The sequence below is a fragment of the Siniperca chuatsi genome, linkage group LG5, assembly GCF_020085105.1.
Source record: "Siniperca chuatsi isolate FFG_IHB_CAS linkage group LG5, ASM2008510v1, whole genome shotgun sequence".
In the NCBI taxonomy this organism is placed as follows: domain Eukaryota; kingdom Metazoa; phylum Chordata; class Actinopteri; order Centrarchiformes; family Sinipercidae; genus Siniperca; species Siniperca chuatsi.
Window position 1 is genome coordinate 28,894,786 of NC_058046.1, and position 25,031 is coordinate 28,919,816.

General features: G+C 37.5%; 1 protein-coding gene across 5 annotated transcripts in view; it reads right to left on the reverse strand.

The window, feature by feature from the left end:
* Positions 1-4,703: 4,703 nt before the first annotated feature.
* Positions 4,704-25,031, reverse strand: part of ksr2 (kinase suppressor of ras 2) — a 129,747-nt gene continuing 109,419 nt past the window's right edge. For 4 of the 5 annotated variants that reach the window (XM_044196552.1, XM_044196550.1, XM_044196549.1 and 1 more), the window contains 3 exons: positions 24,872-25,006; positions 21,338-21,467; positions 16,184-20,060 (listed from right to left, as the gene is read on the reverse strand). In XM_044196552.1, coding sequence (XP_044052487.1) covers positions 19,914-20,060; positions 21,338-21,467; positions 24,872-25,006 — 412 coding nt within the window. In that variant the 3' untranslated portion in view covers positions 16,184-19,913. Of the gene's footprint in view, positions 9,401-16,183; positions 20,061-21,337; positions 21,468-24,871; positions 25,007-25,031 lie in introns of those variants that run through there. The other variant, XM_044196551.1, reaches the window with a different exon arrangement.

Consider the following 25,031-nt stretch of genomic DNA (forward strand, 5'->3'; position numbering starts at 1 on the left):
GTGTAGGACAACACCCCTTCGACTGGGATCTGTTAACTGACTGGTCGGCTGATCTGACAGGAATGTAAAATGAATAGAATAACTGTAAAATCAATAATATCGCACGATTGTAATACTGTAGATTATATTAATACTGTGGAAACAGGAATAACAGCACCAACAGCAGCTCTGTTGTTATTCATATTTATTCATGAAATATAAATATGATGTGTGAGAATCTGAATCATGTATAAATCATTTTTAAAATCAACATTTGCAACTTTGTCTACCATTTCTTCATCAGTCAAAGCTTTTCTTTTCTTCTTCTTCTTTTCCTTTCCAAGTGATTCTTGGCTCATTCAAGAAAACTTTACAGCTACACAACCTTGTCACGGTTAATATTGTTAGTCCATATCAGCCTGAGCCAGAAAAGGAAGTCAGATTTACTGTAGCCTGCTTGTGGTCTTTCACAAACTTATTAGGCTACAGGTTTTATTTAGAGCTTGTATAGCTGTTTTTATAGCTCCCTCGCATCCGTTCTCTTCTGTTAACAAAAAAACAAATTTTATTTTGTGTTATTTCTATAATTCTCACTCAGCTATCTGTAATCAGTACTGGAGCAGCAGTCAACGGGTGCCAGGTGTATTTCTTTTAAACCGTTATAAAATTATTTGTACACATTTGACTGTTTAGCTGCTGTGCATCATGAGTAATCGTAGATTCCTCAAGATGCTGCTGGCGGGAGCAAGGATGTCCCATTTGGTGAATTAAAATCCTCCATCGTGGCCTCGCGTCCTCGCATCTCTCTCTCGCATCACTGGAGGAGCTAAGACTCGAGCAAGAGACACGAGCGAGGGAAGCAAGGAGCCACAATAGACAAATGGAAAGCGCCCATGGTCAGCGCCTCAAGTCTGTATGCCACCAGGGTACCCAAAACCTTTCTTCACTTGGTCAAGCAAAGAATATATGCTTTATATAAAATATCACTCATCCAGGTCTTCTTGCTGACTGACATTCATTTTCTGCTAATCCTACAGTTAACACAGAATGCTAAGAGTTTCTTCAAAATAACAGAAATGGTCAGTAAAGTGCACTTCAACATAGTACTTGCTTCCTTTCCATGCTTATGTAAAAACCAGATGAAAGGTTCTTATTACAGAAACAATATAGTTGTCAAAGCAAACCAAACCATCAGCTGTTGGTGGTCGGGGGCAAATGGATGTTTACTTATGGTAAAATAAAGATGGGAGTCCGCAAAGGCAGGGAGGTAATTTGAGTTTTTTTCTTTTATGTCCACTGATTTGCATTCCCCCTCTGAAGTCTGAAATTACACTGATTGTGTCCAATGGGGATGTTCAAAAGCCAAAACATATCTCTAACTGACACTGTGCCATTCTCCAAAGTGCGATGGCTATGTGCCTCCCCAGGCTCCAGTTTCTGACCAAGGTGAAATGTGCCACATCACATCACACAAGCTGCGATGCAGAGTTGCACCAGAACTCTGGGGATTATTAAAGAGTTACTGAAAGGTTGTTTAAAAATTGAAGACAGGGGTAAAAGGCTAATTGAGAAAAACACATGTCAAAGATTGGCATCTTTTCCTCTGCTAAAAATGTTCTGGATTCAGTGGTCCAGTATGTATCTGTCCACATAACCAATGCTAATTTCCATTTACATACATTTTCCAAAAGTTCAAATTTTTTGCAGCACGTTTTTCACATCACTTGAGAATCCTGTATGCTGTCAAGCACGTATTCACTGGATTTGCACCAGGGTCACCAAAGTCATTAGGAATCTTCCTCTGGGAATCATGAATGTCTGTACAAAATTTCATGGCAATATATCCACTACTTGTCTGGACCAAAGTGGTGGACCAATTGACCGACGGAGAGATCTACATTGCCATCTCTAAATCTAGATAACATGCAAAGAAAACGATGTATATACTGTTTACATCCCTAATTTGAATTGCCAGCTTTTGTTAGTGCTAACAGATGTAGTTGCCACAAATTGTGGATACTGATGGTAAGTGTTCCTGGCAGAATACTGTATCAACCAAGGTCAACTAAGGTTGATGTCTCTCAATGTGTAATGTTATTAGAAGAGCACGATTGCCCTGTTCTAATGTTAAACACAGCATGTTGACACCTGTAGCAAAATTTCATCAACCTGTCAGCAGAGTTGATTCAGTGTGAATGGACTGGGAACTTTCCAGCTACCCCTTTAAAAATCAGCAACTGTCTATCCAACAAAGTGCAATACCCTTGTTGGCTGCTGTTATCACTATTGTTAGAAAAGTTTAATATGATTCGTAATGACTGCCAGTTTTGAGGTATCCCTAAAAGGAACATATAAGATCTGTGGATATATGCTCACCAACTCTGGTCAAGGCATGGCTTGCATGGCTACTGACATGGCTCTGTGGATGGCAACGTTAGTCTGTTTTTTTTTGGTCTGCAACTTTGGTCCAGATGGCAATATTTCAGCAACATTGGACTGGCATGACATTTTGTACAGGCATTCATGGTCCCCAGAGGATGAATCCTAATAACTTTGGTGATCCCTTGACTTTTCCTCTAGCACCACCATGAACCTCAAGTACCTTAAAGTTAAATATTGCTAACAACTATTGGATGAATTGGCACAAAATTTTGTACAGACCCAGAGAATGGATTGTTATAATTTTGGTGATCCCTTAACTTTTCTAGTGCATCCTCAAGTCAAAATTTAAATTTGACCAACACTTTGATTAATGACAAAATACCTGCAAAATGAATGACATTTCCTTATCAACCTCAGCTGTATTTTGTCTTTTGCACTAATTAGCAAATGTTAGGCAGAACTAAGCTAAAACTAACAGGTAAAACTAAGGGAAACCTGATTAATATTACCTGCTACACTTAAGCATGATAGCTTCTTTATTATTTTTAGCATTTAGCTCAAAGCACTGCTAGCCTCTCAGTCAGGTTTTTAAAGGAATAGATATTTTCAATGTGGACTTTGCACAGTGCAGTGGTTAGTATTGTCACCTCACAGCAACAAAGTCATGGGATATTTAGCATTTTGGAAAGTCACCTTTTAATTGTAAAAGTCTAACAGATGATTATGCTGAACAAGCACACATATTAATGGTTCAGCTTGCAGAATGCCCTGTTTTAGATTGAGATGCAGAGTGTGTGTGCTCTCCTTCAAATTACTGCCATGAGGTGTAATAGAAAAGCATCAAATGAGTTCACTTGGCCTTCCTTGGTCAATATCAAGAGAATAATAAATTAGCTTTCTAAATTTTATGTCAAGGCAACATAAGCTGCATTAATAGCAACATTAATGATGTCTCGGGGCACAATATGAGTCAGACTGTTTGCTTTTTAAAAAAAACCATCAATCTTGTCTCACAGAACAGAGACAAACATGAAGGAGTTGACTTTAGCAAAGTGCACTGCATTAGGTGAGCCTCAGGTATTCTGATGTTTTTTGAAGGCAGCGCGTCTTCTGTTACCTTCCTAAATTTATTGTTTGAGTCAGACAATTTGGAAACAAAATAGAGGGGCACAACCTTCACACAAACAAAATTAAATTCTCGCTCAAAGTTTTTATTGACAATTTTTCTTCTCTTCTGAATAGTAGAACAAACCCAAATGTTGCACAAAAAACACAAACTTTATATCAAGGCCTGCAAATTGTAATTCATTGACATTCAGTTGAACAGCAGAAACTAAATCATTTCTGGAAGGGTAGAAAACTTTTATAAACTTTACTGTACAAATTATACAAATGAAGATCCATTACAAGCTTGAATGATAGATATGCTCTTTCGAGTAAGGACAGCATTATGTGTTGTTGATGTTATCACAAGGATGAGGATGCTGATGGTCATGAAGAAGTGATTTTGATGATGATGGGGTTGAGGATTTGTCAAATTCAGGAACCTGGAGTGGAAGAAGCATCACGGTGTTGCATTATGACTGTGTTGCAGCAAAGGAATTTACGTACAAAATGACAACAAAGGAGGTAAAAAAAACTGACACGGTTTACAGAGGGATGAGCCCTGGACAAAAATACTCCTATGCAGCGCACAGTATCCATTCAAAGGATGAAAGCAGATTGAGAGCACATTTGAATCAGCAAAATGACCATGAATCAAAATATAGACGAACGGTTGTTATCAGAAAGGAGGATACACTGTATATTTAGGCTAATCTGTTCATATTGAATCAACTCTTCCCTTTTGGAAAAGCTGCCTGTAGGCTATTTGACATCGTCCTGTACATTGCCAAGTTCTCATGACTTTGACAGCATTAGAGTCATCTTTTAAACCTTTCCAAACAAAACTTAAAAAAAATAATAATAATGTTGACAGAACAATTGTGAGACACCCTTTCGGTGCGCTACCTTGTATAACAGTCAAATCGAGAACAATTTCATGTGTTTCTTAGCTCCAAATGGCACAAAAGACCTCACTGTCCTTCTTGGTGAATCACTGGCTTTAAAGGAATAGTTATTTATCTTGAAATCTTATAGATATTTTGGAAAATACGTAATCTTATTCTCTTTCTTGCCCGGAGAAAAACTGGAAATGGGGGGAAACAGCTAACATGGCTCTTTCCAAAGGTAACAAAAGCTGCCTACCAGCACTTCTAAACTTCACTAATTAACAAGTTATGTCTCATTTGTTCAGTTCGTACAAAAACTGAAGTGTAAAAATGACAATTTGTTGTTTATTAGTGAGCTTTAAGGGGTGCTGGTTGGCAAATTTTTTTAACCTTCAGACAGAGCCAGGTTAGCTGTTTCCCCCTTTCCTGCCTTTATGCTAAGCTAAGCTAACCTGCTGCTGGTTCCAGCAACTTATTTACCATACAGCGCAAGAGCGGTAGCGATCTTCTCATCTAACTCTCCGCAAAAAAGCGAATAAGTGTATTTCCAAAAGTGTCAAACTATTACTTTAAAGCTAATTCAAATGCAGGATCTTAAAACTGTATCTTTTAACACATTTTGTTCTTTTATAATATAATTTATTTTACAGAATTAAAGTCAGTTACACATGCATCAAGCTCATATGTATCCATACAATTCCTACAGACTGTCATGTTTGTCATTGTTGAATGAACAATGAACCGTGTACAATTCTAGGAGGAATTCTGTGTAGGAAAATACACATCTTTGCATGCACTCATCTGTATGAAGCTGGTTTCCAACAGATGACTGTGTGGCACGATACTTATATATATGTCAATATTTTGTTGAGCAAGAGGGAATTAGACGAACAGGGTAGCTAAGAACAGCTCATTTTGCTGTCTAGAGCTGCCTTTCTTCTTCTGTGAATTGTGTTTTTTTCCCCTTTCCTTTTTTTTTGATGTCCTGCCACTGTGTTTGATCTCAACAGGGCCCTATTAGCCAAGTACATGTAGGAAGGTTAAGAGGAATTGACAAGAAATATGTCTAACGCGGTTCATCCTCTGCCCACACTGTGTACACTCATACAGGATGCAGTCTGAAAAGAACTGTTTTAAACCAGCGGGAGCTAGTTAGGAAAGGCGTTTCAAACTTTTAAATATTGTGGGCGCCAAGTGGAATATATATTTGTGTCGTGATCAAAATTATTAAGCAGTGTGGACAAATTACAAGTTTCTTTTCCTTTCATTTCCTTTCTAAGACAAACATAGTGGACATTTTTACATGCACATCAAAAATGTGAATAGGACAATTATGTGAGCAGGGCAAAGTTCATTTAAATACCATATACTTAACATGACACCATGAAAGATAGACAGGGTAGGGAAGTGAGAAAGTACTGAGAGATGGATTAACACATTGTTAGTTTTGGTCTTTTCATGGGATTTGTTGACAGTAAGAAAAATATTAAATATTCACCAGCCTTATCCTTTAATGTCAGCAACACATGTGAAGCAAAATAGTTGTAGTTCTTCTAAGTGGTCTGTCAGTTTAAAACCAAGACAGTATGTAGCAGGAGTCTGTAAAGCTGTAGGCAGTCTGCCTGGAGCTTTTAAACATGGCTCATACTAAAAAAAATAAATAAAAGATTTCACCTATGTCCCTATATAGTGATTGAGTATTGTTCACTTTGAAATAGATTTGGAATTTGTTGTATAAAATCATCGTTGTAATTCATTTCAAATTAGATAGCGGCAGGACATGGTGAAAATAAAGAAAAGAAAACCTTTCCACGATCCTGTCAGAATGAAAGAAAAAATTACATCACTCATGAAAAAGGTATTATGAACTGGAGGGAGTTTTCACAGGATGAAACCATGTTAATAGCTTAATCAGACTCTTACTTGCTCACATTATTGATAATAGCTGCATTATTGTGTGCGTGTAAGAGCAGCTGTCCTAACAAATATATGCAGGGCAATTACAAACCAGAGCTTTTCCTATTCACTCTGTCCAAGCATTGGCATGTTTACATGGGATTCTTTGCAATGGGTGCATCGAAGATGTACTACACCATATGTAGTGGCTGCGGCTGTTCAAGTGCTACAGACCATCCCTGAATCGCAAATAAGTGATTTGCAAGCTGCCTCTGTAGACCGTAGATCAAATTTACAGGAGTGAAGCCTCAAGTGCTCTCACCAAAGACTGTACAGGGAGGTTTAACATTTCATTCTCCATCTTGATTAGCATATGAGAATCAGACCTTACTGGAAGATGGGTTCCCTAAACAAATCAAAACATGCCTTAAATGTATGTGAAAGTTGCAGGTGTATTGAAAGACAAAAAAAACTACTTGGATTTGTTTTTGATTACCACTAGAAAAATGTTAAATGCATACTCAAAACTGTCAAGATGAGTAGTTAAGCCTATTAAATCGGTACTTTAGTAAAATATTTAACTGTATGTTCTCTTTATATCAATTGCATAGCCTTGAGGTCATTAGACACCTACAAGAGTTCAAATAATCTATTAGCTCACTGTCTCTCATAAACACACATGTAAGTATTCTGTCCAATTATCAGTATTTTAGTGTCTGTGTAATTTGCTCAAACAGCATGCACACTGTGATTCACAAAAAACACTCTCATCACTTGGATATTTAATGTTTTACACATAAATTCCTCAGAGAAAAAGAAAACTCACATTCATTCCACTGGATGCGAATATCAATGGAGATATTTTAACATTCATCTGGTGGGTACAGGGTTTTTGAAATCAATTTCATTCTTCTTCACCCACTGGGAAGAGATTAATTTGTCAGTCCAGACAAATGGGTTCTGCATATTTCTAAGTTAGTAGACCATGTAATAGAATCAATTAAACTGAGATATTCTCATTGGAAGGTTTGATTCCCTCCACCAGCATTTGATACCACTCCATCTTTTCTCACAAGCAATAACTTGCTCGAGCTTGTCCAGTAAAGAAGCCTGGTTCTGAGTTTAAAGTAGATGTGACATAAACAGCTTTGTTTAAGTTTAACAATTTCTCTTCGAAAGAAAAAAATAATAGCAGAGACTGACAAAATGACTTTCAGTGTGCACAGATAGCACTAAAGAGAAGTGTTGGCTTTTCTTGTACCAATTGGGAGCGTTTTGGAAGCAGAGAATTTAAACAATCATACATGTGTTCATTCAGAAAAAAAAAATCCTGGAATCAACTGGGAAACAAAAATAAAAAATCACTTTTTCCTTAATATCCACAGCTGCTGAGGTGCCCTTGAACAAGGCACATAACCTCCCGACTGCACAGACGCAGCTGCTTAGTAGCCACCAGTAGATGTCTGTTGATGTGCTGTGCAGCTATGTACGATGTGTAGCATTCACACAACTGAACAACATTCAAACTGTTGCATCATGTCAACCCTGCCTCCTAGAAGTTACATTACGCTACATACTACTAACTTGTTTTCCCACTTACACTGTGGTATGAAACGTAATCTCTGCCTTGCCTGGATTGTGTTCATAGGCAATGTTATTTCGAGCGAATGAAGCGCTACATGTTTGTACCGCACAGAAGTCATAGGTGGGTAGATCAGGGTTGATCGTGGGCATACAAAGGTGTGATGCCAGAGATCTGGGTTTGCAGTCCAGCTTGTGGTTAGGTTTAGGCAACAAAAGCACTTTGGTAAAGGTTTGGGAAAGATTGTGTTTTCGGTCTTGCTTCAAGTCACTTTTGAGTTTTTCAATATTCAACCAAGACCCCAATCTTTTCCTAACCTTAACCAAGTGCTGCGATCGCCTAAACTTAACCATAAAAAATGTTAATAATGCTTTAGTTGATATGAGCAGATACTGAATTGCAAGGGTGGCTATTGTAGGGAACACTACTGAAAGATGTTTCTATGAACATTTTGCAACTTGGCAGATACGCTTATTAAATACATTTCTTCATTATTATCATGCTCAGTGTGCCTCATTACGTACTTCAGGTAGAATTATGTCTTTCCCAAAATGTATTTACTTTTGCAAATTAGTAGTATATTATCGTAATTTCTAGGAGATGCATGGGTTGCATGTTGTGGTGTGGGACTGTTTTTGGTTACAGGCACAATACAAAATAAAAGAAAGAAAAAACTTTGTTTGAAAAACAAAATGTAGTGAAAAATAATGTATAAGTGATACATTACTTGGTAAAGTTGGTATCACAAAAATACACATCTTGAAGCACAGTGGCCATGCTTCGCTACCCGATGCAAACTATGAATCTCCAAATTTGGTGACTTTTAAGTTTTCAGATAAACTAAAAGATTAAATGTTACTTTTAGGGTTGAAAGAAAGTTTCCTATTCCTTAGGCCTAAAAATTCCAAATGCATTGTGATAGAACCCAAAATCAGAGTATTTTGCTTCATTGCTCATTATAAGTTGACTTTGTGGAGATAAAAGGTCTTCATAGGATTGCGACCAAAATGACTGACCGCAGTAACTTCAAAGTATGTAAAAATGACTCATTTGCATAATTTCACACTCCAGATATAATTTAAAACAGTTTTGTAGCTTTTGTGAAAATTTCTCTCAGGGGCTCCCTAAAAAGCTGAGAATGATATGTTGCACAATCATGGTATTAAAAAACATATTTGCAGCTTAAGATGAGTTGCAGCATGGCATGAATGGTGTTGTATGCATGTTGAAATTCCTCAACAGAAAGACAAGGGTGTCATTTTGGGGAGGGGCTTCAGGCATAGAGCGGAGAAAGGCCTCTCTGTTTGAAAGTCTGCGGCATATTTGTCACCCACTCTGGCAAAGTGGGACAATACTGACTGCTAAAGGGTCCAATCAGGCATTAGGGGAAATATGTATATGTCAGAGCTGGAGAAAGAAGGAGGAGCAGGAAAGGTGGGGGTTGTGGAAGCAGGGTGGGGCAAGAAAGGGTGGGTGGGCGGTAGGGCAGGCAGGCGGTGGAGCAGATGTGAGCAGAGCTGAGGACGAGCTTCACGCAAAGACACAGTCCCATCGATGCCTCCGTTACAGCCTGGAGCAGGAAGGGGGAGGGAAGGAAAACAGAAACAACATTAAATTGGAAGCCGTCTTAACACACAGCCCTGCAGGACACCACACTGTTAACAGGCTATGTTCATACAGACAGCGAGTAATGCAGATAAAATGAAGTATTTCAGGTGTTCTTTTAATTTTGCCAATCCAAGAATAACAAGAACAGCAGTGAAGAGGAAAGCTAGAGTCTGGAAATGAATGCATTAATATGTTCTGCACTGTGAGTGGGAAATGTTGTTAGAAACCATCATGATAAATCACAAAAAACGTATTTCTAGTGTGTTTCTAACTTGTTGCAGAATGTCATTGGTACAGAAAATGATTCTACTGTCAAACCACATGAAAGCCTTTCAATGACCTGAAAACAATATTTTCTCAATCTGCTTCTTTCTTTGAGCAATGGAATCCTACAAGAACACAGCATTTTCTGCCATAGCTACTAACCGTTTTAGTTATTTCACATTAGATAGTCCTGTATTTTTTGTTTGTGTTCTTCTCACTGGTTTGAAGTGAGTGGGGCTCAGTTGGGAAAATGTAATGTCACTGTGTACCAATCACAATTTAACAACATTTGAATCAAAATGACAGTTCGGTGGTTGTTTGCTTATATTGCCAGCATTGTCAGTCAAACTGCCAGGCGCAGTGACTTCCTGGAGCCTCCACTGGTTGCTTGGCAACTTCATAATGATGAAAAGACTCCAGGAAGTGACTTAGATAACACAAGAAATAATCATAAAACCACAACATGTCATTTTTACACTTTGTCTTCTTTATTAAACAAACAAGATATAAATTGTTAATTAGTGAGTTTTAGAGGTGCTGTTAGGTAGATTTGTTACCTTTGAAGCGAGCCAGCTGTTTTCCCCCGTTTCCAGTCTCTATGTTAAGCTAAGCTAACCATCTGCTGGGTGTAGCCGTAAATTTATCAGACAGATATAAGAGGGGAATCAATCAGCAAGAAAGCAAATAAGCGTATTTCTCAAAATGATGTGCTGTGTTCCTTTAAAATCTCAATAAATAGTAACCAAGAATTGTTTTTTCTATGTGAACTTTTACTTTGATTGATGCTTACTTTTTAATGACTATGTAATGTTATAGAGAAAGTTTTCAGGGGCTTTAAGGTCAGACTTTAAAAAAGAAATTATATTTGCCTGTTGTCTGAACATAGCCATATGAGAACATAGAGGCCTACAGCACTAATTCACTAATGAGGTTCACACATCACCTAAAATACCAATTGCACATGTGACTTTGATATAATTGCAAAAAGAAAAGGACATAAATACAGTAGCATTAATTTCCAAACATTAGAAAAATTCAAGCTCTAGACTAGCTTTAAAAAGTCTACGGTGTCTATCATCACATACTGTGCAGACCAGAATTCAAAACTTTGCATCCAGGAAAAAACACAATGGATCTTAGCGAGTCTGAGTGGCACTGTCGTTGCACATTATCTGCCAGATGGGCCAGCATAGGGCCTGCTGGAGGGGAAGACAGGGTCACATCCTCCCTCCTCTTGCATTATGTAAGATTTATTTTTGGGTTGTACAGTTCAAACCAGTGTGAGTTTGCCAAGTGGTTGTCAAACAGTCAACCACTCTCAGGCTCTTGAGCATGATGTGAAATCACCACAGTTTGACCGCCAAAAACTTCTTCCCCAAATATGTCAGACAGGCTGCTTCACTGGTTGTAATTATTCAGTCAGCAAGACATTTCCACCTGATTTGATATAGAGTATTTCTGGTATAAGTGTTAAATTTATTTGCTCACTGAATCAGGCCAACAGCTGCGTGGGATTTATTATGATGTATATACAGGTGTTGCCAGCATGTTTCTTAGCCTCGAGGCTTAACAAGCGTTTCCTTACTGGCACGACTTTGGGCTCAGTAAAGCTGAACCTTTAGGACACCCCCCTTATATGGCACACTTTGTAGTGCTTATGCTCTCTCTTTCTCTTCCTTTGTCTGTCTTCCAAATCCCCGGTCTAATGAAATACATCTCCAGCATACAAAAACTTGCCTTACCTAGCTCTACATCTCTTAGTGACCTACAGTTCCCAGAATACCTCATTAAAAACCATTTGCCCCAGTGGCCAAACACAGTACTGAAACAACAACAAATCCTGCTGCCCAGTGTGTTCACCAGTATCTGTCATTATGTAAGCAAGACTAACGTTTGCTGAACAGCGACCACTGTGGCCACTGTGTTTATTGGTATCAAAGACTGTATTTACACCTTTTACATGATCTTTATCTGGATAGCCTATCTGGGAAAATGCACATTAATGCAGGTGTAAATCCATGCAGAACGCAATCACAATGCGGTAAAGCCTTGAGTGGGTGAAAAAAGCGTGAAGACCCACCCGTGAGCAAAAGACATCACACTTATCCCGTACAGAGACGAGAAGAAAAAGGAATCAGTTACAGGCTGAGCTGTCACACAAACACATACAAACTCCACACAGCCGTGGTTGGTGGGTATGTTGCTTGTTATACAGCTAAGGGTTGTCAGTTCAGTCAGTTCTTTGGCTGTTGGTGGTGAATAAACACAAACTACATGAATGGTCTAGCAGTCAAATAAGTATGCATAAAGCAAGGCAAGAATTATCTTTGTTTTCTGTCTGAACACACCTTGAGAGCGAGTTTCCTGGTGTGGTAAGGTGCGTTACTTTGTGCCAAAAATTTTGTGTAACAGTAGCACAAGTCAGCTAACTCAGTAACGTCTATCTAAAATTTGCTAACATTAGCCACCATAAGCCACTGGCCTTACCAGATCAAGCAAGGCTGCACCCTGAGTGGATTTATTTGAGCAAAAGTGTCTTACTGTTTATTTCTAAAAGGGAAAATACGTCTTTCAAAAGTTACATAGTCTCCATTTTAGACATGTAACTGTGGTAAGGAATAGCAAATAGCAAACAATGATAATTATTTTAATATTTTTGTTTGTTTGCTTTTGTTTTTTGTTTTTTGGGTTGTTTTTTTTGCATGTGATGTCATCTCTGTACATTCTATGGGATGAGCCAATGGGGATTAATATAGATATACATATAATAACCTTTTTAGCTTATGCACCGATTAAGCAAGTTTCATTTGAATGAATGGGTGCCATCTTGGAACATTTTATCCAGTTATCATAAAACATCCATAGTCACACCTTTTAAATCACAACATAGCTAGAGGTAGCAATGCATTCTGGTCAACTGAAGCCACTGTTGGCAGCAGATTTTCCATCTTTTCCATCTGCCTCTTATAGACTTGTTCTTTCCCTTCACAGATTGTTGAATAGTTGGTGCGAAATGCTAACATTTTCCAATGATGTTTTAGCGAGCTGAAACTTTTCTGCAGTTAAGCTTCACTGAAGTTTTGCTGCAAATACCTGTCCGTATTAATATATTGTCAATCAATTTTCTTTTATTCTCTTGAAACATGTTATGTTTCTGTTTGGTGCTGCCACGAGGACCAACTCATACAGTTACTATAAGAACCACATTCAGAAATGAAGTTTTATTACCTGCAGCCTTGTTGCTTTCATATTTATTTTCAGCTCAGACAGTACAGCAGTTTAAAAATTGATTAAATGAAAAATGGTGACGACGAACAAAATATCATGAAGAGATCAAAAACCTTTCAACTTAAATGTCATGTGCAAATATCAGGACAAACATAACAAAAAATAAATTCTGAATGACTTTACATATTTAGCTTTGTGGAGGATTTATTTTCTTTATGTGATGCCCATCAAAGAATTTCTTTGGACTCGCATTCAGCTTTCTAGTTAAATTTCCTTCCTTCCTTTCTTTCTCATTCTCTCAATTTTTTCATTTCACCTGTAATTATTGTATAAATACTAAGAGCTGAAATGATCTCAGCACAGTTTGTACATGAACCTGAGCATCAGCTTGTGACGCTGTGGAGCCACTAAATCTTTTGATCCCTTGGGATTTGTTACTAGTGCGTTCTGTTTTTAGGAACATGTCAAAATCTAATTGCAATTTAGATTTTGTTATATTTTATTCATTATTATTTCATGAGTCTAATTATTGTTATCCATTATAAACTCAGCTTGTAAATGTAATATCTGGTTTAATTGTCTCTTGAATCCCAATAGTTTTTTTTTTTTTCTTTGCATCTACTGTGACAAGAAATGCATTGAACCTTATCAGGTTTTAACACTTTTAAGAATCTCGACAGAAACCAAACATTCATGCTCTGATGGGCTTCAGCCCCTCTGAGATTGGGTGATGTGGATTTTTTACGCTTCAGTGGCTTAGGCTGGATTTCGAAGGTGGAGGTAGAGAGGGTAGATATCTCATCTGTCCATCTATTTATCTATCGTTCCATTTTTCCGCTCCATGCCCTCAGTAATTCACTCTCTCTCTCTTCAAACAGTAACTCACAGGTCTGACATTGTATGCCATGCAAACACACACACACAAGCGTGCACACACTGTCATCAGTATACGAGTGCTTTCACAGAGGAGTTGAGACAAATGAAAGACAGAAACACACCAGATCTCGGGATTTGTTCTGTTTGAACAGCTTCACTGATGTTAATCCCACCCTACATTTAGAATTTTAAAGTGTAAAAAGTGGACATATTCAATATCCTCTGCACCTCTGTGGTTTGCTAAAATGTGCATTGAATGAGCTTCTGGCCAAGTTACACAAAATAACCATTATACATAGACTTGTGGGAATTTAAGAGGATTTGTTGGGTCTCTGTAAATAATATTATAAAGAGTATGGTCTAGACCTGCTTTATAGGAAAAGTGCAATGAGATAACTTCTGTTATGAATTGGCGCTATATAAACTGAATTGAATTGTTTATTGGTATCAAAGACCGTATTTATACCTTTTACTTGATCTTTATCTAGATAGCCTATCTGTATAGGGAAAACGCACATTAATGCAGGTGTAAATCCATGCAGAACGCAATCACAATGCGGTCTGGCCAAGCCGATCACATTCTGATCACAATGCGTTCTGCGTGCATTTGCACCTTACATTAACATGCAATTTTCATCATCCATATAGGATATCCAGCTACAGATCCCATGTTAATGCTTGGTTTAAATGGGTCTTGGAGATCACTTTTCCCAGCTGTACTTTGTTTTGGATTAATCACCCCTCTCAATCATGGAGGGAAGCTCCAAAGGCCAAAAAGCTTCCCTCTTAACCAAAGAAGCAAATGGCAAAGCAGAAAGCAGTATTATTACTACATTTTGCATACCTTTGATATCAGTTACGAGCCCCAGTAGGAACCACAGTGTGAAGGGTTGTGTCAGAGGCAACAAGCTCTATCAGTGCAGACTGTTCATCTCTAACAGAGGTTAATACTGTTACATTACTTAAAGGGATAATTTAGTTTCAGGGGAATTGTGTTGTACATGTATTTTTTCTGCTTTCAGTAAGATATGGATGTCTTTGTAATGTTACTGCATGGAGGTTGAAGCTCTTATGAATGATGAACCCAGCTAGGCTCAGTTAATGGATGTCATGGAAACAGGTACTTTCAAAGGAAGAGTAGAAATAAATAAACCAATTAACTTCAAATATAGACCTTAACCTCGATCTTAACATAACAGTTTGATCAGTGGAGCTTGTTGACGATTGGTTAGTCTCATCATTGTGAAGGGAAACCAGTTTAAACCACATTACTCTCTGTTTCCAGCTACAAGAGGGCACTATTTACCACAGTGTATGCTTAGGTCTCTCATGGTGAGGAAAGCTCAGAATATTTTATGGCTAATAGGAAGTGAATTAGTCTTTTTAGGTCACTGTGTCATATGTTCACTGCATAAGCAACAAATGGAAGTAGTATCTGTAGCCAGCGTTTAGGTGTGCGGACAGACAGAAGAGGAGTGGATTTTATTTCAAGTATTGTTTAAAAGAATGGTTCAACATTTTGGGAAATGTTCTTATTTGCTCTCTTGCTAAGAGTTAGATGAGAATATTGATATTATTTTCATATCTGTCTGGTAAATAGAAGGCTACAGCGAGCAGCCAGTTAGCTTAGCTTATCTTAGCATAAAGACAGGGAGAAATGGCTAGCCTGGCTCTGTCCAAAGGTAACAAAATCTGCCTACCAGCACCTCTGAAGTTCCCTCATTAAGACGTTATATCTTGTCAAAAATACAAAGTGCAAAAATTACTGATTGTGGTTTTATGAGGGTTGCGTGCTGGATTATTTCATTGGCAGGTGCAGTGACTTCTGTCTCCGCTGGTTTCCTGGCAACCTCACAGTGACAATCAGACTTCAGGTATGGTTCTTACAGCTGTATATACATGAGACAGATATGAATGTGAATGTGGTATCAATCTTCTTTATCAAACTCTTGAAAGCAAATAACCCCATTTCCAGAAATGTCAAAATATTCCTTTAACAAGTTTCTATAGATTTTTTTTTTTTTGTATTTACACATATACTGTCTTCCACCATGAAAACCACTGAACATACTTTAACTGACATGAATGTACTGTACAGCCACTGTTCTCTCTGAAAGATGAAGGTATAGCCATTTAATAGCTATCTTTTTTGTATGAAGGATCACTTTAAGTATTCATAACTTGAGTACACACAGCATCAAAAGTTGCACTTTTTAAACTCAGAACATCATAAATGCTTGGAATAATAAATTAGGTAGTAAGCACTAACTCAACACTAAATTTGCTCATTAAAGATGTGTTAAAAATTTCAACCAAAGTAAAATATGGATAAGGGTTGACTAAGATAAAAGATGACATAAAAGAAACGGAAAACATCCAAAATGAAAACATCTTTTTATTGTCATACACTTTGTAAAGGATGAGTGCAAATAAAGAGCTTGTGATCAAAAATCTACTCATCACTAAGCCATGGACCATAAGGCATCATTAAATACAAGCTTTTTGGAGCTATCATCTACAATACAAGGACGGAATCAAGAAAAGGAACAACACAGCATCAATGCTTATGCAATTAGAAGGAAAATGGAGAAAAAATAATTTAAATGAACAGAAAACAGAAACAACAAAAAACACAACACAATTTGTACATTCAAAAGAAAGAAGTCAAAAAATCCACAAGGAATATTGATATTACGGCAAGTGACGGTAAAACATAGTCTACAATCTGTTATGTACACTTGGCACTAATGTTAGATCTTTGATTGTTGTCCAGTCAGGTTGTTGTCAACTCTAGCATGTGCACAGGTCGCAACTCTTTTTTATTTAAATGCTAGTCTAATCATTTATATAATCTATAAATATTCTGAAACAATCATTCTCTCAAACAAAGCTGTTGAAAAGTTTTACAAAGCCTGGCGTAAAACTTCATTAGGTACTGAGATCAAACTGCTCAATGGACAACAGTTTATCAGAAAAATGCTCACATACTTTTTATATATAGTGTAGAAGGATTATTTTTTCATAACAAGAATCAATCTTTGATAGTCCATCTCATGCACTTGAAAGTTGTAAACAGTACAAATATAAATGATCAACTTACAATATTTGAATCCCAGCAATTCCAAAATAGACAGACAGACTCCAAAAAACAGCAGCAGATTATTTGTATGCATTTTCCAACACACAGATGTGTATATAACGAGGTGGAAAATGGCTATTTAACATGATTGGATTGTCTCTATCTATTCCATGTGGCTAGAGAGAATAAAAAGCAGTATACAGCTCGAATGATGCCACAGCTTCCAATTCATGATGATATGACTCAGATTTGCTGTATCTCTAAAATGTACATTTAAAATATATTATGATATACAGTATGAAGTAGAAAAATGGCCTGGGGTGGTCTTCAGCATCCTGATATGTCTTTTCTGATATGTTAAAGGGAACGTTCAGCCAGATTTAAGTTACTTACTTGTTACTTTAACTTTATAATCCAATAACTCAGTAATTCACACTTTAGGTTTGTGTAAATAAAATCTTTCAAGATTTAAAAAAACAAGAAGGCAAGTTTAAGATTAAGTGTCCTCCATAGTCAACTTTTCAGCAGTGTTGTAGTCAAGAGTAGCCTAGATAATACCAAGACAAGACAAAGTCTGTTTTGTTAAATAAATTAATAAAAGATGAAAACCAAACGAGGTTAAGTCCAAAGAGAACAACACTATGAAAATCTGGCCGATTATCGCAATGGTTAATGAAAGACATTCATTTTCTGTTCAGTGTAAAAACAGCGCTTCGGCCCATACAGCCTCCATAAATAGTGGATATAATCAGTAGAATAAAGAAATTACTCATGTGACTTGCTGAACAAGTTCAACAGCATTTGTTCTTAAGGTGTGTTCAGACTAAACAAAAAGCTTTTTTTTCACCTCATTTTATTCGTATACAGCTGTTGCTAGCTAACAACATGCACAGACTTTGTGTGTGCGTGTGCATGCCTATACGGTCTATGTGTTAGACTGTTATTATCATCCAGACCCTGGCGTTTTCCGGTAAAATAAACAGAAAATGTTTTGATTTGAGTGGACACGTCTTTGCCTTAAAGCGAAACTATGTAACTTCTGAGATGAGGAATAAAATAATCTTCCTCTTACAAATTAAGTTGAATTCATAAGCAATAACTGCACCATTGATAAACTCAGTACAGCAGCTGCAGTCTTACTTGGTCTGGTATGGCTGTAGCTTATGGTGGCTAATGTTGGCTAATGTTAGCAAACTTTATTTAAATATTGCTGTGTAATTGACATTACTGAGCTAGTTTGCTGACTTTGTGACTCTTCTCCACTTGCGCTACTCTTACAATAGCTTGGCATTTTAGCTTAATGCTAAACATGGCGGTAGTAGTAGTAATTTTGTCTTTAGCGTTCAGCTGTTCAGCCATTGTCTCGCTTTAATTAGCTCCACCTTGAGTGAATCCAGCATCGGTTTGCAATGCAATCAAGCTGCCTCTAAAATTCCCTTTGCATTCAGTCTGATTTCTAAATGATTCATTAAAGTAATTTATCAGTGATTGGAAAATGTACTTAGGTACTTACCAATGATTTGAAAGAGTAAATCTTCAAACATTTCTACTTTTTAGTGTACTACATTTAAAAACGTTCAACTTTTACTCATAATGTGTTGTTCATGAGATGAAATATTTATGAAATATACTGATTCTCAGAAATGCTCAGCATAAAAGTAAAACAAAATAGGTAATAGGATTTTTAGAGATAAAAATTCAAGTTGAGGCAGGATGAATTTGAAGAGTTCCAATTCAAAGTGACTACAACACTGCTTTTAAGCAATGTTGCCAAAGACTAACTCAGCGTTTACTTTGACTCCTCAGGGTTTTTGTTATGTCTTTTTAAAGGTCATGTGTGCTCTCCCTTTACACGTCTAACAGTCACATCATTATAGAGCTTGGAATTTTAAAACGTCTTTTTCCTGTACGGAGCCGAGACCCAGGCCCATTAGCAACACGTCTTTGATCCATTTAGGTTTCCAAACTATTTCTAACAGTTTCATACACCACTCAGAAATCTAACATGTCATTTTAAGTACTTTGTCACTGATTAGGGTCTATACAGTAGCAAGCTTTATATTTTAATCTGTATCCATTATATTCTGTATCTATCATTAGCTATTTAAAGTAAAATAATATACATTTATTGTATATGGGGGTGCTCATTGATAGCATTTCTGAAGAGTAATTAGTTCTGAAACAGCTGACGAGATACATTTCAAGTGTCAGCGATTTCACAGAACAGCATCAAGTGAGGGAGTCCTGGTCTGACCAGCGGCTTTCCCCCCCCAAAGTTATTGTTCAAACATCTCGCTTATGTTCACAGGCAATATTTAAAGCACAGGCTGATCAGAGAACAGTCTCCCATCCGAGAACCAACACATCCCCACACAAACAGGGACGCTGGCTTCTTCACATTCAAATGGTACGGTGTAAATACGAGGACATTTTTAAGTTAAATAAAGCTTTTGAGACAAACATGTGACCTGTACAGACATCCACACATGAGAGACCATGAGGTCACACTGACAAAATGGTCTACACAGTTGACAGACATAAGGAATGGCAAGACAATGTTGTGAAAATATACAATGTGTGATGTACAACAGTTACATTCATTCAAAACAAAAAAGAGGACAGAGGAAAAAAAATCTACATTTGTACTCAGACGTGTATTTTTCAGGTCCAGGATGATGTGATCAGTTGAACTTTACAAACAAGATACATCCAGGAAATAAATGAAATATTATGAAGGGATCAAGTCAATAGTAAGAGACAAAAAAGATAAAGGAAAAATATCCTGTATGGTTTAAATCAAACCAAAGAAAAAATGAGTCCCGACTGCTTTGAGAAGCTGGACAGTCAACTTATCTGTACACACACATGCCAACATTCCATGAAAATACACACAGCACGGGCAGTTTTCATCACTGGGCTGGCTTTTGGATTCAGTGCATTCTTTAAGGAGGTGGGTTATTTATGTAGAGTTATGGCGGCTGTTTTTTTTTTAATAGTTGCTGATTGTTTGCTGTTTTGTGTCCCTAACTCATTTGACATACTCAGCTGACTTCCAGAAGTGCCCTGGGTGGGAAAGGCGACGGTTCCGTTTTGGCAACTTTTCCAGTAAATCTACCAGCTTGGAGAAGCTGGGCCGCTCTTCCTGCTTGTACGCCCAGCACAGAAGCAGAATGTCCTGGAAAAGACAGAGATAAATGGAAAACCAGGCTTATAGATTTCAAATTGAATCATCTTGATATCAGAGGGAATGCATAATTACTGAATGAATGAGGGTTGTGCAAATAATAGTCCCTGGATTTACTTTCTAAAACTGAGCCAAAATATACTTTTCTCAAATGTTTATTTTGTCTAAAACAGGTTTTCAAACTGTGAGGTGTGCGAGTTGAAGTGGAGGCATGGGGGAAGACATACGAGGCAAAGATACTGCGTGAGGTGAAAGGGACAGCTGCATGCTAGTGTTCTGAAAACAACTGAAAGTTAGTTATTGTAGTTTGGCCTGCTGATTTGGCCAGCTCACCAACACGGTCAGCAGTTGGAGCAGTGGCTGTGGAAAACAGCTCATGGAGGCAATTAAGGTACTTGAAGTAGCAAAATTAAGCGATTTATTTATACCAAGAGCATAGCTGCCTAAAACTATAGGAGCTAAACCAAAATGTCAGGAATATGAAAAGTATTCTGAGCTGGCTCAAGTGACTCTTCACGGCCTCAGTGTGTGATTTGTAAAGACGTGCTAGCTAAAGATAGTGTCTAACCTGCAAAACCTTGAGACTAAGCATGCTAAATTAGCAGGTAAACCTCCAGATGTGTTCAAACTGAGACTGGAGGTGTTTCAAGAAGAGAAGAGAGGGGTGGAGGAGTTTAGGAAGGTGCAGTTGTCAACAGGGACCCCTGGTCTAAAAGACTAATCCTGACCTGGCATCTTTTGGTAATATAAGCATAGAATTTCATGCCATTTTTTTTTATAAACTAAAATTCATTCATGAACTAATATATTTTGTTACCACTGCCCAAATTTAATAAACTCCACAGCTTTGTGCAAATCTTCTGTCTTAGTTAAATCTATCTTTAATTAAACTATTAGCCATTAAAAATACTTTTCCATACATCTTATAACCACCAGGGTCATTGAAATACATTTATGCAAAATTACATAATGGTGGTAAAAAGTTTCTAATTGTCCTGTTTAGAAAGTTTTTTAGTTGAAATTTCACTTATGAGCATTTGTCTAAAAACGTTCTTTGTTCCTGGGTATCGTCTTAAGATCCACTTAATCCAGCCCCAGATTGCTTATTGTCTTTATTATGCAAGTCAATTTAATAATAAATAATAAAACGTGTTGAAGCAAAATGAGTCTAGGATTCAATGAGTGCTTAAACATGAAAATTATTCAGCAATTCTCTTAAGTTTGAAAAAAAGAGAATGAATTGTGACAAATTAAAAAGAAAAACTTACTGAAATCTCCTTCCCCATGCCAGTTTGGGCTAGGTTGGGCTTCATCCCACTGCCAATCTGCCATATGATCACCTCTGCTGGCTGACTCTTGTAAGGCCACTCACGTGCGTGTAACTCGTACCAGATGGTGCTGTGAAGACAGAGGAATAGAGTGGGTCAGTGCTTTGGACTGTCTAGTCAACAGAATAATAGCACTGTCTTCAAAACACACCTATGGAGGGTTCACATCCCAGCCGGTGCTGCTGCAAAAACTACAAAAACTTGCGTTTTGTGGATGAATTTGGTCTTCAACACTTTGAAGAAGTATTTCATCCAGTTCATTCAAGTTAAAAAAAAACCCCAACACATTTTGAAAAAAAAAAATCAGCAAACACCACCCACCCTGTGCAAATAAGTGGTTGTTTTCATTCTGCTCCTGCACAGCAAGTCTGAGTATGATAAAAATAGCTCTTAGCCAGGAGTAGGGGAAAAAATGACGGCTGACTGTTGATGAATATGTAAAACAGCCATGAGGGTCACCTCTAGGTAACACAAGGGCTAACAGAGCAGCTGGACATTATGCGCCAGCGCTGCACTCTTCTTCCCTTTAGAACGATATAGCGGCAAAACCTCCATATGAGGCACCATCTGAAAATGCAATTGTGCTAGGAGTCAACAGAGCAGGGTCCACCCCCACAAATGAATCAGTAATGGAAGCGGAGGAAGAACAGGAGCCGTGGTGGGATTTTTAATCAACTTAGGACAAATTTAAAATCAGACTTTAGAGGAGGAGGGGGAGGACACCTTGGTTTGAGAAACCTGAGTGACACTAAGGGAGTCAGTGAGATGATCTGGGTCAAAATGAGTCAATTATCCCACATTTTTGAAAAAAGAGATTCAAGGTAGGCCGGTGCTTGTTACATGTTGGGCATTTTTGCTACAAGATTAGAATCCTACAACCGCTTAAATGCGAGAAAGAGAGCATTTTAAGGTTGAATAATCACTTGGATGGACCATCGTAGATTTACACTGGCGGGAAATGCCCTGATTTCTCTTAAAAGAATATATAAAAATAACATTTTGTTATTGTATAGATAGTTAAATAGATAGAATTAAATAGATAGGAGTTAAAATTGGATGTTGCAGCAGCAAAACAAAAAAATTCACGGGGGTAAATGATATTTAAAACAAGCACAATCATAACATAAATAAAAAAATAAAGTATTCAAATAACAAAGACGAGAGACAGTCTGATGTTGCTGTACCAGTCAGTACCTATCACTTTTACTTCAGCTCATTAATTTCCATAGTAGCTTAATTGGTGTTAAACATTTGTTTAAGTTTGCATGCCTTACTAAATTACAGTATTTTTATGTCTGTTATTTATTCTTGTTTTCAGATAAATGCCAAATTTGTGTATTACCACCATCCCCTGCAGTCCGGATCTGCAACCTGACAAGCTGCTGAAGATATTCATAAAGAGATGACAGATAGGTGAAACACTAGAGAGCATTATGGCACCCATGGCACACATAATATACAACGTTGTTGTACACATTTCTAACATATGAGTGACAAATAACCTTTTCTGCTGCTCTGTCTTGACCAGGATGACGATGTTGATTCGATGAGAAGCACGGGACGCAGTACTACCTGTACTACGTGGTGAGTCTAATTTATTAAGGTTCAGTATTTTAAGATTGTATGTTTCATATCTTGTTAAGCTTCAAAAAACTTCCCCAGTTATGGACACCGCATAGAATATGTCAGTCATGTGACTACCAGGATGCATCCATTAACAATGTCAAAAAGAGGGGATTTGGTACTAACTTGACCAAATACAAGTTATTTTTGTGCAAGAAATGTGTTTTTTGCTTATTGCCATATTTGCTTTCAAAAATGTACAATACTAAATGTTGTACTGTAAGATTGACCAAGGCCATAATGATGGGTATAATGATGTACAAAACACATCAGACATCAGATTGTAGAAACATGTAGAATTGATAAACAAAACATGTCAAAGCTTTATAACTCAGTGGCGTAAGACCTACAAGCAGATTAGCTTGACTGAACATGAAAACATTGCATTCGCAATGCATAAAGGGATCGCGTTAGTTTCTGCGATAGAAATTGAATATACTGAATATAATAAAATTATTTTAAGTTGACATGAAAAAGTCATGTCAGTTTAACAAATAAGAATTCAGTATATTGAAAATGAATAAATAATTTTCAGGAAAGTACACTAAACAAACCCAGAGGGCATATTGGAGCCTACACGCCTGGTCCTATTTTATTTCTATGAAACATAGCTGACTTAAAATGGCAAATACATATCTAAGTTTTGACACCAGGTTACCAATCATCTGGTCAAATTGCAGTAATGCATTTGACTTAGGGACTGTATGAAAATTTTTGGTGCGGGGAGGGGGCTGATCATTGGTTTTCACTTTTTTTAAAAGCAAGGCTCTCCCCAGAATTATTCATATTTTGGGCCCTACCCTTGACTAAGAAAAAAATTACAACACCCTCTCCACAATATCTGAAAATAATATAATTGCAATTAATAACTAAAAGTGCACAAAGAATTTAAGATGGTGAATTGTTAATGGAGCCACCAAATCGCACAACACAAGTGGAATTAGCACTTTAGCACAAAAATGTGGACATACACATAACAAAATGATGTTTAGCAAATATTTATTTTCAATGTCACTTTTTTATGACACATTTTCTTGTTTTGACATGTTTTAAATTTACTGTAGTTCTGCTTTCTGTTACTGTAAGTTGCAGAATAAAATGTACCATGGTTTTGGGTCTTGGGTTTTGTTATTTCCTGTTTTATTATGTAAGTGTGCTGCCTCATGTGTCTTGTGTAGTTTTACTTCCTGTACCTGCCTTGCGTTTCCCTCCAGTTTTGATTGTTTGCTCTGCCCTAATTAGTTTCACCTGTGTCTAGTTATCCTGCCTATCTGTATATAGTCTGTGTGCTTCTCTTGTTTCTTTGTTAGTTTGTCTTGGTTATGTATCTTACGTTCGTGCTGTTTTGGACTTTTTATTTTAAGATCGTAACTCTCTTGGTTTGGGTCAATTGATCAACTAAGCTTCCAAACCTGCTCTTGCACCCGCATGGGGGAACCAATCACGAATCAGCCTGCTCTCTCTCTACTCCAATCAGCTTCTCTGGTATCTTGCTGTCTTCCAGCTGCTAATGTTTGTGTGCACCATTCCCTTCCCCAGCGCCATTATAACCAAGGGTCCATTTGTGAAGGATCTGTGCCAAGTCACGGGTCTTCACTGACCCGTTGGATATCTAAAGTCTGACAATAACAGAAGTAAAATTGTCATTTGAAATATCACATTACATCTGTATCTATGGCATCTGAAAACCTGTTAATGAGAGTTGCCTCTTTGTCTGGTGATATGGAGTTTTAGGACACTGCTCTGTAAAAGTAAGAATTTATTGAATACATACACATATTTGGGGTTTGTAAACCCTCCCTGTCAACAGTGAGCTATGACTGTCAGGGCATCAGGTAATAGGACACTTACCCAAAAGCAAAGACATCTGACTGTTTGGAGAAGGGAAGCTTGTCTTCCTCCGTGTCCGGAGAGAGCTGCTGGATGATTTCTGGGGCCAGGTGACACAGCCAGCCATTGGGGATCCTCAGTTTGTCTTCTCTCCGGCTGCAGAATGAGGAAACGTGGAGAT